Genomic DNA, 15,965 nt, shown 5'->3' on the forward strand with positions numbered 1-15,965 from the left:
TTTATTTATTTAAAATTTTGTATGCCTTCCCTTATGCATAGCATCTCAGGATGGCTTACAATCATTAAAATCAACACACAGTAAAACAAACCATATCAATATAATAATAAATAACAAAAAACCAGGAAATATAAATTAAATAAAATAGAAAGCGACTGCTGAACATTAAAATACTAGTTTTTAAAATAACAAATAAAAAGGTTTTGACCTGGCGCCGAAAAGAGTATAAACTCTTAAATAACATCTACACATTTTACTAATTTTGTTCAAGCCAGATTAATTAACCTTGAAGAAATTAAAATGGATTCTTTGTTGTGCTCATATGCAAAATTTATTTGTCCAGCAGGGGGCAGAAGAATGTAACGAAAATTCATGAAGTGCCTTTGTTCAGTTAGAGGGTTTTTTGTTGTTTTTTTTTTAATATTCCAGAGCTTCTGGAAATGCACAGCATACTTCTTTAGAGATACCAAGCAACCTGCTCTAGAATATGTTCTTAAGTTGCAGCATGAATAATGAAATAGATTGCATGATCTACATCAACATAAAATCTTTCTGAGACTAATTCTACTATCTTTTAAAAAAATGACATAGGTGGTCAAATCTGAATTGTCCATTATGGCTATGACTGTCAGTATATATATCTGCCCAGTGTTCATCACCATAACTGCATGGTGCAGACCACATTCATAACAGTTATAGCATTGCTATAGCATAGTGTTCTTTTCTTGTGCCTGATTCCTGCCCTTCTCGCTGTGCGCAAAAGTGCCGAATTGACAGTACAGGAAACCTGTATAGAAATGTCCAGAGTCCTGAACTGGTTTGCGAAATTGGATGCATTTTAATGACAACTGTGGGTCAAGACCTAGAACTAGATTTTCAAAGAGTTTAAGGGGGAGGTTCAAGACTGCTTGGTGGAACATGAATTTAAAAATTAGTTCTAATCCCCACTTCTCAAGCTTATGATTAAACACAAGTGGATTTTTAGCTGTGATTCACTTTTCTGAAGTTATAGCAGAGAAGGTCAGTCAACAAAATTAAAGTTGGTTTCAGATCAACTATATCCTCAATTTTAACAACTGCAAAATAAGTTTTAGAACCCAGAAACTATCTGGGAGCTTGGGGTGCACTAATATTGCAGGGTTTTTGTTTTGTTTTTTACAACTTGTTTATCTATTTACAGTATTTTACCCTACTTTCCAGCCATAAAATGCTCCCAAGGTGGTTTACAAAAATTAATAATGAGACAGCTGCTGCCTTCTTGCTTACTCAAAAGGAAAAACAAGATTGTCTTTTTTTTCTTCCCTCCCAAAGTTCAGGCAGCAGTTCTTTTAGGTTTTCTTTCTGCAGGAAAAGATAAAGCAAACTCCATGTGCTCTGAGCAAGTGTCAGTTGGAACTGTGTGTTCTTCCTGGCAGGGAAAGATGGGCTAAATTTCCTGGAGCTGCTGCTTGAGTGACTAACACATAGGATCGGGTTGGTCTCCCCCTTGTCATGATGTCCTTCCTGGGCAGGGGGGGTGTGGTGTCCTAGTGATCCTTCTGTCTCTGACCAATGAATGATGAGGTTGGGTCTGCAGTGCCAAGGAAGTGTCAAAAGAATCAGTGCCATTCCCTGCTTGTTGCCTTTAAGAATAAGTTTAAAAACTCGGTAACATTTTTGAAAGCTTTCATTTTTACCATCTGCTTCCCCATACTGAGCTATTTAGAAATCTGGCCCTGTGTGTTGCAAGACAGATAGGGAGAAGTTAAACACAAAATTGGTCCTGAGCTCTTACACATCTTGTTTTATCTAGTTGTTGGCTTTGAAGATTTCTCTCTTTTTCTCCTTTCCAGACAAACACACTACTAGATTCTGCAAATCATGCTGTGAGATGATCCTTCGTAAGCAAGGGGGAGACATCTGCCCACAAACTCTTTTATCAGTCTGAAAATCCTTCTGTTCCAGAATGAATTTTATTCAAATAAATTTAGCATAAGCAGGAGAATGTGGGGCTGTAAACAACTCCTTATCAAGCAAAACTGATGAAGAATTTTGTATAACTTTAAAGGTTTGCACAACTACATTAACAAGGTGGCTCTAATAGTTACTTTTTCTGTCTCTATTTTGTATTAACTCAATTGGCACCACAGCAGTTTGTGACTTTACCCAATTAAATCAGATGTTTGCCACTCCTTCAGCAGTGCTGTAGGAAGCAAGTTGGGTCAGTGCCAGATTTCAAGACTGCATTCCAAAAAGTAAAAGCTTGAGGGTACAGTGCATTTTAATAACTAAAAAGAGAGCATCTGATAACTATCCATTTTCTGCATGCTGGAATGCCCCTAGGACTGAAGTCCTTTTTCTACACCTTATGGCTTTAATTTAATGCATATGTCAGCATTCAAGAATCCAGCATATCAAGCTATGTTGGCTAGTTCAAAGAAAGCATAATTTTCTGTCCATATGCTTTCCTATTTTAAATACAAAGATGGGTTTGCCTGAGATTTTTAAATCATTGTGTAATGCCTTAAACTTGCATCATGCACCCATCTGATCTGAAACTGCCATTTCTTTTTGGGGTATCTAAATGCCCAATGCAGATAAGAACACAAGAAAAATCATGCTGAATCAGACCAATCGTCCATCCTGTCCAGCACTCTGTTCAGATGGCAGCAAACCAGCTGCCTGCAGGATCCCACGAGCCGGATGGGGGCAAGACCTCCACCTGTGCAAGCTCTTACTTGGTGTATGCCAAAATGCTGTTAACAGAGGTGGCACATAGCCAGCAAGGCTAGTAGCCACTGATAGCTTGCTCTTCTATGAATGTGTCCAATTCCCCTCACTGTGTGAAGAAGTGCTTCCTGTACTGTAAATTGTTAGAGGTTGTTGGCCACCTTCAATGACTTACAAAACACCTTTGAAAGGTACTGGAAAAATTGCCCCTTCTACTTGAGGACTAAAGAGTGAAGTATTAAAATGCATGGCCAACTGAGGAATCATATGCCCTGATCGTAAGATATATAACCAAGCTGGTGTGTTCAGAACAAGCAAGATCCAAGTCATGAACAAAGTGGTACAGTCAGCTGCTGCTTCCTAGAAAATATTACCAGTTAACTTGGCTACAAGTATTGCTATTTTTGTCTGGGGGTGGAGGGAGGTCCCTTTTCTACAGTCCTTGCTTTGGCTTGTTGGATACATTCAAATATACAATGCTAGAGGTGCACTTTTATGCATGTTAAAGAGAAAAATGCCTGTAACTCTCAGTATGGCTCTATCCAACCAGGAATTATAGCCATTTTTTTCTGTCTTACACATGTATAGGATCATGCCCTAAGCCAGTAAGAAATTATTAGTTCTTATTACCCAAACAGTGGGTAATAACTAAGTAGCCATATTTTTATTTCACACATTTTATCTTGCTTTATAAAGCTCATTTTGGTCAAGCCAAAACATAGAGGCTTCTGAAAAATTGCTTAAATCAAGCTGCAAGTGTGTATGGCAGGTTTGCTTATAGAATCTGAAGGCTTCAGTAGCAAGGAGAAACCTTTGGTTTGTCCCAGCACAAAGCATATGCATGCTACTGCCTATATTTAGTTTCAGACTTAACAGAATTTCTAAATGCACAACACCAAATCAAGTCAAGAATGTGTTTCTAGATTCTGCATAAGAATGCAAGCAGAAAGACACTGAATGAATAGGTAAATAAGATGAAAAGAGCAACTCAAACAGTTGCTTAGAAGAAAACACATGAGACAAATTAATTAGATGCATCCCAATCCTGAGTATGTTTTCTGCTGGTGTTGTGTTACATTACAGAATGCAAGGTGGCACTGTGTCAGAGAGCAGAATTTGGACTTTACGCAAGGCTTCCATAACAACTCATGGTTTCATCCAGGAAAATACCACATTATCTTCATTCTTAAGAAAAAAGGACACAAAAATAGCTGGAAAACACAGAAGAGGCCCTGGGAAGACCAGCAAAGTTCTGTGGAACTCAAGTGCACAATAAAAGCCCTGTATAAAAAAGCCCTTACATAGTCCTCTGTAAGGATACAATTTACATACTGTTCAATTTTTTAAAAATCAAGTTCAGTTCAGTTTGTCCTTGACATTCCACAGTTAGAGGGTGGGGAAAGAATGTAAATCAATTAATTCCTAACAGATGTTGTGAAAGACAAGTTGACCTAGGACTGAGCAGCCATTTTATATAACTACATGTTTACATGACAGCATGAGATGATTTGCAACTAAACAAGCTAAAGTTCAGCCTTCAGAGAAAAGGTCAAGCCTCAAGGTGGTAGTTGGAATATGCAAGTCAAGGCACTGGTCTGTGATAGTAAATTCTAGATGCATAATACCATCTTTCAAACAAGAATATTTTACTGGATTCTGCTAAGCACAGTGCTAAAGGAGGAAGAGCTCAACTTTAAAAATTTCATTAGAAGTAGCCATATATAAACCTGAACATTTTGTTTATTTTTACCAACTCATAGATATATTGCCATGTGTTTAGAAAGCCACTAAATGTTACAAGTTAATATATGAAGGAGAAAAGACTGTAAGTACAGAGTAAGATGGCTGTAACATGACATTTAACACATTTTGTTTCTTAATTGCTGAGGACTTTTTTGTACATTGATAAAACAAGCTTATAAATCATGAGAGGCAATCTTGTGGCTCTTTCATTGTTGATGGACTCCAGCTTCTATCATACCTCACAATCCCAGTTCATTCTGTTATAAGTATTGTTGTTATTGCAGGGGTTCTATGCTACTTCAAATGGTACCAGGGGAAAGTGAAAAACAACCTTTCTTTGTTTAAAAAGGCAGAAGCCCTCTCAGACAGTGCATAACAGTAACACACATGAAACCAATATGATTTTAAAGTACTAGAAAGACAAAACAGAAAGAACACAGTAAAACAACATTATAAACAGCAATGAAATCAACATCAAAACCAGCATATTATTTTATGATCAGCAAGAGGCAGGTGCTCATTGCAATACTTAATGCATATGCTTATTGGACGGAGTGCACAATTTTAAAAGTAGGTTTCAAAATGCTTGGGGATGCCTTGCAAAGATGGGTTTATTTCTTCATGCACCTCCTTTTCATTGTATATTAAGAGCTTTCAGTTATAGAGTGACTAATGCATTTTAGAAATAAACATAATATGTAGCTTGCAGATCTCAGTCTGAAACATGGAGAAACTGACATGTCCCTAGTTCACATTCTGTGCTGTGATTTACATGTCAGTAGTCCTACAAACCAGTCCTTCTAAGATATTTTCACAAAGCGCCTAACCCAGGGGTAGCCAGACTTGCTCAATAGAAGAACCACATATGGTAAATGTCAGATGTCTGAGAGCCACAAGTGGGCGGCAGCGGAGGCAAGTGGGTGCCCGCAAGGTGCAGGTGGCAAGGAACAAGCAGCCACTGCGTGCCCATGGGCAGCAGGTGACAATCTGCAAAATAAACTCAAACACAGGTCAGGAGCTTTGGTTTGGCCATTTTTGGCGTAGTCTAAAACATCCCCCAAATTTCAGCTTCATGCCATTTATTCTCCACATCCGTAAATCAAAACATACCAGGGCACAAGGGTATCCCCACATTTCCACAGGAATAGTTGTTTTATACCTGAAACAAAGGAACAACGGAAAGTTAAAAGCAGATCATCTAGCTCTGATCTTCAAGCTAAGATTCTTAAATTAAACCTTCTTCTAGAACCATTGAGGAAAAAATATGATTTTTTAAAGTTATTAGGCAAAACAATCATTATACTGAGAAAAGATCATTGGACCAAGCACTGCTGTGCAGTTTTTCCTGTTTTGCGAGGCTCAGGAAGGATTAAATCATAAATTGCCTTTATTTGCTGAGAGTTTGGAAGTCATTCTTGGTTGATTGAAACCTCCTTGGTTGTTGTTAAATCATGGGTTGTTGCTAAGTTTGAATCCAGAGCTGTGGCTTATCCACGGGTTGTTTTGTCAGGTTGGTATTAAAGAGTGCTCAACCGCCTTAGCTACTCTACAGCACAGCAAAGGTATTTGGCATGCAAGAACTGAATAAGAAAAGGAGCTGGGAATCAAACAACCAGAGGTTAAGAAAATAAACCATGGTTTGTTTTATAGCTGACCAGAAAAACAAATCATGGGTTAAATAAACCATGGGTTGTTGTTATGTGTGAACTAGACCGTGTGACACCTCATGCCACCGTTCTCCATTATCTCAGCATATTTATCAAGCTTTCACTGCTGAATTAGAACCATTGCCACTCTCTTATTTCAACAGAATTTTCATCCTTCTCTCTCCACGAATGATTATACTACCTTAGCAGGATTGAATCATGTCTCATTTCTGCCACACATTCTCTTAAAAGATGATGCCACATAAAGGAAGCAGGTTATTTTATCTTTAGCAATATAGTTTTTATCCCAACTTTGTACTTTTTGGTGAGATGGTCAATTGCATTAGCATTGTATTTGTAACATATTAAGCTAGCAATAGTTCATTACGGCTCCTCTGAACATTCCTCCCTACTGAGTCACTGAAGTCTGAGTGGTTCAGAAGTTAACAGCCGAACTTTTTCACTTCTCTAGAAGAATGTTAAATTCTTCACCACAGCTCTGAAGACGTTAACTACCTAAGGATCTCTCCAGCATTCAGAGGTAAAAGCTTTAGGAATGCTTTAAGGGTGGTAGCAATTTCTGAATTACCAGAAATACATTTTGGGTGCCATTAACACTGGTGTGTTCTAGTAGTTTCATATCTGGAATGAACGGATGGAAAAGAAAGCATGGCTGCAGCCTTAAATGCATTTAGCAGAGAGCAAGTTCCATTGAATATAGGGGAACTCACTTTCAAGTGAGCACACAGGATTGCTCTGCAAGATTTTGTGTTTGGGCCTTCACATAAACTCCTGGAATTTCCATGAAGGGAATTGGGGGGGGGGGGGGGGGCGACAGCTGAAATGTGTTTTCATTGATGCAATGCAAGCCTTAATCTCATTCCATGAAAACATGTTGTGGTCCCTAAGCGAGAGATAGCGGTCTTCCGAAGAGAGAATTCTGCTGAGTAAAACGTGCCTGCCCATTCCATCTGGTCTTACCCTTTAATTTGCCCCCACTGATGCCGAGGGGATCATAAGCCAGGCAGCAGCCCCTTCAGTGTCAGACGTGTGCTCCGTTGCTGCTGCCCAGGGGAAGAGGGGGCAAATTATTCTCCCTTTGATCAGAGATCCTGCCAACTGCTGCACTGGAGAAAACTTCAACCAGCCCCCAGTTTCCCTGGGGCCTGCTGCTTCTCTTTAGGAAGAGGGGTATTTCATTTCTGCCAGAGTCCTGCCACATCAGCCTTCTCAGAGCTGGTGTCCTCCGGATGCTTTAGACTACAACTTCCAGCATTCCTGACCATTACCCAATGTGGCCGGAGCAGATGGGAGTCAGAGTCCTGAACAAGTGGAGGGGATCAGCTTGAGGTGCACTGCAAGGCGGATGAAGCTAAGCAAGGTATCTGTCCATTGCGTCTTATTTTGCCTGGAAGCTATAGAGGGAGGGAAGTCCACAGTGTCAATCCCAGAAATGAGGTGAAAGTGACAAATGCTTCCTTGATGTCATCTTATTTGGCATTAGAAGCAAAGGACAAGCTCACATGCCACACTAAGCCACCCTGAGAAAAAGCCTCAGTGAGTTGCTCTTTACTCCCAGCACATGATCAGGAATTCTGCAACCTGTCCTGGCTTGCTTTTTCCTTCCTGCCCACTCCAAGCAGACAACCCAGGTGCCTTTATGGCAGAACTCCTTATTTACATGGTCCCTGCATTGGCACCCTTTCTGCAATCAGTATGCTGAGCTTACTGGTTTATGAGGGTAACTCCACCCTTTTCCTGTATCAGTTCACCTCATGCATATAATTTTCTGAGCTCTTATGAATATAGTAGCACATTTGCACACTTTTTTGAAATTCTGGGTCTTGCACAAGTATACAGGAGCCCAAGATCACCCTTCTACTATTTAGGCCAGCCGATCCGTATCCCCATCTTCTCAGTGTGCCTGTCCATTTTATCCTCCACTTCGATGCCTGCCCTGCTAGTGAATCCTTTTTAAAAAGGCAGCTTCCCCTACTCTGAAAGCTCCTTCTCTTGCAGCTGCCAGCCAGTTTTAGTTCCCTTCCTCAGCCTGCTTCTTATTTGTGCTCCACCCCACACCTCTGGCCTCCAATATATGCATATAGGTTCCAGAGTATTGATGTGGACTTGTAAGGATTTGCAAATACCAAGGCAAAGCAGCAAGTGGATTCAGCAAGTGGTTCTCCAAGTGGTTTGTTCATAGAAAGCAATCCCCACTGAAAATATCGCCACCATGACAATGTATCCTGAACAACCCACATTGACAAACCATCATAGGTTATTTGTCGTGAGAACCAGGTCTTAATGAGAATGGGACCAACTATAGTTTCTTTTCCAGGAAATCCATAGGACGGAACAGAATTGTAGGGCATGTAATGATGGAGGGGAGGCTGCATAATTGAGAGACGGTACTTCCAGATGAGGCTTTTATGGGGGATGTAGGTCCAGAGATCATTGTTTCCCCCTCATAAAATCCCCATGTTTCCTCACTGCTGCTTCTGCCAGTTTTCTTACCACAGAAAATCCATTAAGGAAAAAGCAATAGCCCCTTTTGAGTGGTAGTGCTGAGAGTCTGGAGACACCCCAAGACAAGGATTCCACACCATCAGCAAGCATCGTCCAAGCCAGACCTTCCAACTAGGTGAGTCAGTAGTGCAACATCATTTCAGTTCTTAAATGGTTGTAGTACACTTGCTTCAAAACTTGCCACACACCAACACATTAAAAGGGAGGGAGGTAAGACCTCAGAAATACTGGAAAGGCAACAGTTTGAGAAAAATGCCATCCAATTATGAGGAACAGTGCAGGCAAATGGTGTTTGTTTAGAAGGAAAAGCCTAGAGGGGGAAAAGCATCCACAATCTAACAGTAAAAAGTCAATTTATAATACATAGTTTTTGAGCATTTACTCAGAAGAAAGGGCTACTGAAGTCATTACAGCATATTCCCAGATAAGTCAGCATTTGAGTGGAGCCTTGATCATATTTTGCTGACTGTTTATTCCTCTGCCCAGTATCTAAAATATTTATTATTTCTAATGAGCATTTTTGAATTGTATATTAAAACTGTTTTATAGGAACCCAGAAGAGAGTCTTTCCAATGCCAAAGAACTTGCTTTCAATAAAAAGACATATTTAATAGTTCAGTGTGTTGATAGAAAGATTTTTACTGACAGTATGAATACACATATTCAATATGCATGGAAAATTGTGAAAGAATAATTGAAATGTATGGGTGATAGAAAGACTAATTATGTTCCAGGTTATTATTGCTTTTTAATGTATTCATATTTTTTATTTTTGCACTTCCCACTTTTTGCATTGAAAGGTAGTTTACCGACGCTCATAAAATACAGTCATATCAGTAATTCCTCTAATGATCCCCTCATTATGATAGTGATGCTGAGCTGAGGATTTCAGCTAAGGTGGGTCATGGGTCTAGAAAGGCTGAAGATTACTGCTTTTACCAGGCAATCCTATTGGCCCCACTGTACATACCCAGAGGCTTAAGTGCACCCAATGGTATTTTATTTAAATTGACATTTTTGCCCATCTAAATAAAGCATCAAGGAAAGGAATTGGCATCATTTAATGCCGCTAGACTCCTCTCCTTCCTGTCCACTGGCATGCCCTTTTCCTGCCTCTCCCAAGTGTATATCAGCTCCTGGAAAGGCATCTGGCACAGTTCTTTCTCACTGACTGCAAGGAGGAAGGATGGAAAGTCAGTAATCAGGGTCCAAGGGACTCCAAAGAATCCTATGGAACCCCAGACAATGGCAGGCGGTCATAAGATTGTGTCCTTAGGCATACACACATTTACTTGTGAATATGTCACAACCCAATAGAATTTCTATCTGAATGAACAAGCCTTGGATTATGCTACATATCTTGCATGGAACATTTGTGTTTGTGAAAGTCAACAATAACACCCTCCCAACACTCCAATAACACCCTAATACCACATGACCAATTGCAGCTGTGTTGTTAGATTAATTGAGCAACATAATAGCTTTATTGCACTGAAGACTGCCTTATCTATCGCCTCAGCTTTTCTGTGTGCCTAATTATAGTCTTTCATTCCCTTTAATTTGTGTTATTGTTTTCCATTCCCCTGCAACAGTCTATCTGATTAGCCGAAAAAGGGAAAAAAATCAAAATAATGATGCAAAACCTCATTTAGCTTGTAAAACAATTCAAATGTGCACTTAATGTTCTTGGAGTGGAAGTCTGAACTTCCCCAAATGGCTAAATGGCTGTCGTTTTGCCAAGATGAAAACATAGCTGGAGTGCAGCCGAGATAACTTTTCAGAATCCCCCTGTGGAAACCTGTTTTGCAGCCAAAGTAATGTGAAAGGCTGGAGAGAAATTTACAGGAAGAACCACTCCAGTGAAGGGAGGGGGTGAATTTTGTTTATGTCAGAGGGGTTACCAGTGGCTAAATGGCCTCCAGATGTGCTGAGAGGATAGATACACTTAGCAGTGTGTTGCACGCTAATAGTTGTAGGCACTTCCTTGTTTGGAGCTGTGAGTAGATTTGTCTCTAGAGGATCTCAGCAAAGTAGAGGCAGGAAGGAATGAGAGGATAAAAGAGAAAGAAAGGAGGAAGTGAAGCAGTGGCGAAAAAAATAATGGAAAATATAACAACATTTTAGAAGTAAGTGTTTCTAAACAGCACTGTTTCTAAGTGCTTTTAGAAGCAGTGCTTCCATTCACACCTTGGTTCTGGAGCCTCCTTATCCAGAAGAAAATACAGAACAGTGCTACAAACCGTATTTTTCCATCTATAAGACTCCCCCATGTATAGGATGCCCCCCACTTTTCCTTTCGATCTCCAGCAAGCAAGTGGCTGCCCCGTGCGCATCACTTCACCGCCCCCCCTCCCGTGCACCCCCTGCCCGATTGCACCAGTCTCCCCCTGAGGGCCTCCCCCGCCCATACAAGACAAACCTCCATTTTTAGCTAAATGTTTAGCATCTTATACATGGAAAAATACGGTAATATTCTTGTACTCACGCAGATGGCTATAGTAACTTTCTAAGGGGGACTGTTCAGTGAGAATATTAAAATGTGTAGCATCCTATCACTTATCAGGACCTTGCTTTTCCTTACAAAAGGAAGACGGCAGTGGCGAACAACTTCATTTGAGAACAAATGCAATGATGTCGGATCCAGACTCAATTGTGCTTCAAGCAGACCCACTGAAATCCATGGGTCTTCAGTGAGACACAATTAAGTTCTGTTGCTTTCCTCAGTTTACTTTAAGAATGACCAAACTATATGACAAATGAATGCTTCGATAAAGGAAGGTTCTGTTCCTTAATAGATAAAATGTCACTTTATTTCACCTTTTCAAAAATGGGCAGGATTGCATTTGTCAGTATTTCTAACGTTAACATAAGCAGTCTCTGGCACCATGCCAACAGCAGTTGCTAGCATGGCAGGTTTTGCTGGAAAACTGAACACACCAACAAATTCTACTGGCATCGCATTAGAGGTCGCTTCTGCAAGTACAAAATACTTTCCATCAGCAATTGTGTGAAATACGATTGCTTATTTCTTATTACATTATTGCTGTTAATGTATTCACACATAAGAGAATGATAAAATACAACCTGTGTAGCACAAGCAAGACCAGACACAACTCTGCGCTGTAAGAAGGAAACAGTAATACTAAGCTTTGCATTTTAATCCTTTGTGACATACTGGTTGAGAAGCATTTTTTAAAACTTAACTCTGCATTAAAATATGTTTATTTTACCTTGTTTCTGTCTAAGAGTTGGGCGTTTGGAGTAATTTGGTTTCTAGCAATAGTTTTCTGTCTTAGCAATGCAATGTAATGCAAATGATGGAACAGCAGGCCCCTAATAGCTTCCACCAATTTATTGCTGAGTAGAGGGGAGCTTATGCTTGTAGTTTTGCTGACAAAAGATGAAGTTGCTTTCTTTTGCAGGTTCATCAAAATGAAGAAATTGCATTGTTTTCATTTGTTTCTTTTAAATGTATTCGTAGCAGGCACTGTCAGTTTGGTAAGTTTTACACTCTGCAAGATTATTTACAGTGTCTTCTTGCTTGCTTCAAGTAAAAACCTCAAGATAAGCTTATTTATATGTAGAGCATTGTGGGTGAATTTGCATAGCATGGAAACATATTCTGCAAATAAGCTATACAATGGCTAGGTTCAACCAACACAGCAAGCCATGTTGGTGTTGTGAGCTGCATTTCCCCCTTCAAACAAACATCAACTTCAGGTCATTTATCTTGCATAACACTCTTTATTGCTTCCAAATGCAAATAAAATGAGTTTCTGAGCATACACAAAGCAGTTTGTTGAACCCACTCTAGAGATCTCTAGAGAACCCTCTCTCCTTATGAGCATGTTTGTGCCCCACTCCTTCGGGAGGGCCCCTCTGAAAGCAGGCATGTGTCCTCACCACTCACTGCGCATCTAATTGGGCCTCTGCTGGCACCTTGCCAAGGGGTCCAGCTCCAAGGGGAGGGGTTGATCTGCATTTGGGAGTTCCTCATTCACTGCAGTCTCTCCCAGTGGCTTTGCATTCAAGTTGCTCTCAGGAATGGTCTGGTGATGCAGACAGCCTTGAAACAATCATCTCCTGCTGCTGCATTCCACATCCTTGAGCCAACCCAAGCTTCACAATCTCACTGAGACGGTCCTCCTCTGAATCTGAATAAGTATCTCTGACGTGGATCATGTCTATGGGAATGCTTGCCGAGGCCTGCCACTCCCCTTGCTCCCAACAGGTAGGGTTTTGAAAACCATTTTTGGTCTGAACACATAGTATTTCACCATGGTAAGTCTAGTCTTTACAAACCATCATAGGAAACAACAGTTGGCTCTATGGTTTCTCTGTATCATTGTGGTTTGTTGGGCTGTCTGAACCAGGATCATAGTTTCTACAGTCCTTTTATGCAACTACCACAGAGTCCTCTGAAAAGAGAGCTTTGGCTGTTGGGTGATATAAAAATTAATTAATTAAAAATAAACTGTAGTAGCTTCTCCAGTAATCCAGCTCCTATGTGCAGACCAATGAGGGAAAAACATAAGCAGAGAGCGATTCACCTTGGGATTGAATTTTAAGCACAGTGACTGATGGGATATGTGTCAACAATAGGAGGGTTGAATGAGGAGGGTGGAAAGCATGACAAGTAGAAAACACTTGATCATTTGTTAGGTAGGTCATGGTGCAAACCCATTGACTATGGTACCACACAGGGTTGGTTTCTGTGTTGTGTGAACATGGATTGTTCTTGGAATAACCCATGGTGTGTCTAAAGAAAAACAGGCCTCACTATGGGCTATCCTCCTTTTCCTTCCCTCTTGGTCTTCCAGCAGGTACCCCAGGAGAATTGGTAGCCCAGGGGACCTGAAATCTGTGTATCTTTGTGTGTGTGTGTGTGTGTGTGTGTGTGTGTGAGAGAGAGAGAGAGAGAGAGAGAGAGAGAGAGAGAGAGAATCCTGTGAAAATCCCAATTTCAAAATAAACATATTCTTTTGAGAGCTGCCCAAAATTAATAGTCCCAGAAATGGGATAGGATGCACTTTTCCCCTTTCCTGAGCACCTAGAAAGCTTGGGAAATGATGGAAGGCACTGAGAACTCTGAGATCAACATTTTAAAATTAACAGATTTCTTTGCGAAGGAAATAATACAATTGTCACCCTCTTTCACAAGTGAAGTTCTTTTCACAGTTTTGCTTTTCACTTGACAGCTCATTTTTTGACAACTGTCAAGCAAGGAACAAAACAACAAAATAATCTATTTGCAGCCTAGCTTACTCATTGGGAATTCCTAAGGGGATTTGTCAATGTGATCACTTTTTGAAAAATGTTTTGAAATCTTTCATTTGTTTTTGTGATTGTTCATCTGTCACTTGCATCCCATGTTGGAAAAAGTCCCTTCATAGCTTCCTGTTGATAATTTGATCCAGTAACTCACCCACAGTCCTCCCAAGATGAGCTTTTTGGGGGTATTGTTCTACTGTAAGAGCTTCAGGTTACCTAAAACTACCACCAGGAAGGACTTCCATCTAACTATATGTGAATAATAATGTCCAGTCTGGGCTATCACTACACAGAAATCAATGAAAACCAAAAGGTGAGATGACTGAACATGACCTTTGAGTCACAAAGAATATTTGCTTTTTCATTTTCCTTAGTGGGCAGTTCAGATTGTCATGTTCGGATGTATGAAGCATTCATACAATTCAGTCTTTTCAATGGTCACGCAAAAGGCAGAAAGAGAGTATCTTGTTGTCTGCCCTTTTAACTTGGCATAAACCTTCCTTAAGATAATGTACTGATTAGTTGTTAACTTGTAAGCGGCCATGCAAGACTATAACATAAAGGGTGTCTCTATGTGTTCATGGCAGCAGCTGGGATAACCATGTGATTCCCTGTCCAAGCCACACAATTTGACAGCAGCTGTGTAATATCTGGCTTTGAGTTGAGAAAATAACAAATAAATTGCTGCATAGGGCAGGCAGAGCCCGTTCCACTCAATCTGCTTCCAATTAGTGATATAGCCCCAAGCTAAATAGCATTTTTCCCAATGATTATGTCATGATGTTTTTTGCTTTGTTTCTGTCAAAGCATTTTAAAAGGCAAAAGAAAACAATCCCCAAATTTGTGTGTTTCAAAAGGTATTTTCCCTACTTCTGCAGCGTTCCAGCTCAGCAGCTTTAATTCCAGTTACCTGTGAAATACACTTACACCACAGAAAACTGGACTGGTGCATAGGATTCACTGCTGTTCTGGCTTCTGTCAAGTGTTGCCCTTGTGATTTTTCTCCAGAGACAGCAAATCTGGGCCTTAAATGAAATTGCCCTTAAACGACCTGTAGAAAAATTAGTGAGAGGGAAGGACCCTAGTTAATACCTCCGATCTGATTCGTTCACATGGATTTTTGAACCTCCACCCACAAGTGTTTTCGTAAGTACATATGCACAGAAGGAGAGCCATTGTCCTGGGACCTTGTAATGGACTACTGATCATCTTAGAGGGATATGCTAGGAAGTGTAGCACTTTTCTGTCTATACCTGCAAAGGATCCATAGCTTTCTGGCATCTTGAGAATCAACAGCTCAGATAAGGGCACAAGTCTGTGCATGTTAAGACAATAACTGATCCAGGGGTTGTAGGACTTTTTTTCTGTCTGAGCATAGAAGGGTACGGTCCTAAGTGGGGCAGCTGGGGCTGGATTCAGGCCATGGACCAGGGCCTCACAACCCGGGGGAATGACCATCTGAGAGCAACAGGTGATGGGATGCAGTGGCAAACAGGGCCAGATATGGGCCTATCAGGGGTCACCAGTACCAATACCAGCTGTGACAGCATCCTTTGCCTCTTATTTTTTTAAGAAAGAAAAGGAAAAACAGCCAAGAGTTGAGCAGCTGGGCACGCATATAGTTGCAAGTGTTCATTTTATTATTTTTCATTAAAATAATATTATCCTTTTCTCCAGCAAAATGATGCTTTGTTCCAAGGCAATGAGGTTAGCATCAGGGCAGCAGAAGCAAACACCGTTTTATTCCCATGCAAGAAGATGGTGCAATGATTTAAAATGAGCTCAAAACGCAAAGGTGCACATTGATTTTAACCTGGAATGTTATTTAGGCCAGATGATTAGTCTTTGGTGGTTCTGCTATATTTTCCCAGCCTACTGATTGCACACACTCAATGGCTCTCACGAACTACTGGTGACCCCAAACTTTTGCACTTTGCCTTGAGGCCTTCACAATCTCAACCCCAATAGCAGTTGGGTCCATTGACAAAGAAGTAGGTATCCCCAAGTCTAAATAAATGTTGTCCTCCACCTCCACACATAAAAATCACTGTGAAAATCTGCTCCCAAACC

General features: G+C 40.5%; 1 protein-coding gene across 2 annotated transcripts in view; it reads left to right on the forward strand.

The window, feature by feature from the left end:
• The first annotated feature begins 8,571 nt into the window (after positions 1 to 8,571).
• Positions 8,572 to 15,965, forward strand: part of FGL1 (fibrinogen like 1) — a 35,092-nt gene continuing 27,698 nt past the window's right edge. The window contains exons 1-2 of one of the 2 annotated variants that reach the window (XM_044455782.1): positions 8,572 to 8,739; positions 12,047 to 12,122. In XM_044455782.1, coding sequence (XP_044311717.1) covers positions 12,057 to 12,122 — 66 coding nt within the window. In that variant the 5' untranslated portion in view covers positions 8,572 to 8,739; positions 12,047 to 12,056. Of the gene's footprint in view, positions 8,740 to 11,416; positions 12,123 to 15,965 lie in introns of those variants that run through there. The other variant, XM_044455781.1, reaches the window with a different exon arrangement.

This window comes from Varanus komodoensis, unplaced genomic scaffold (assembly GCF_004798865.1).
Source record: "Varanus komodoensis strain SLA01 unplaced genomic scaffold, ASM479886v1 scaffold8, whole genome shotgun sequence".
Classification (NCBI taxonomy): domain Eukaryota; kingdom Metazoa; phylum Chordata; class Lepidosauria; order Squamata; family Varanidae; genus Varanus; species Varanus komodoensis.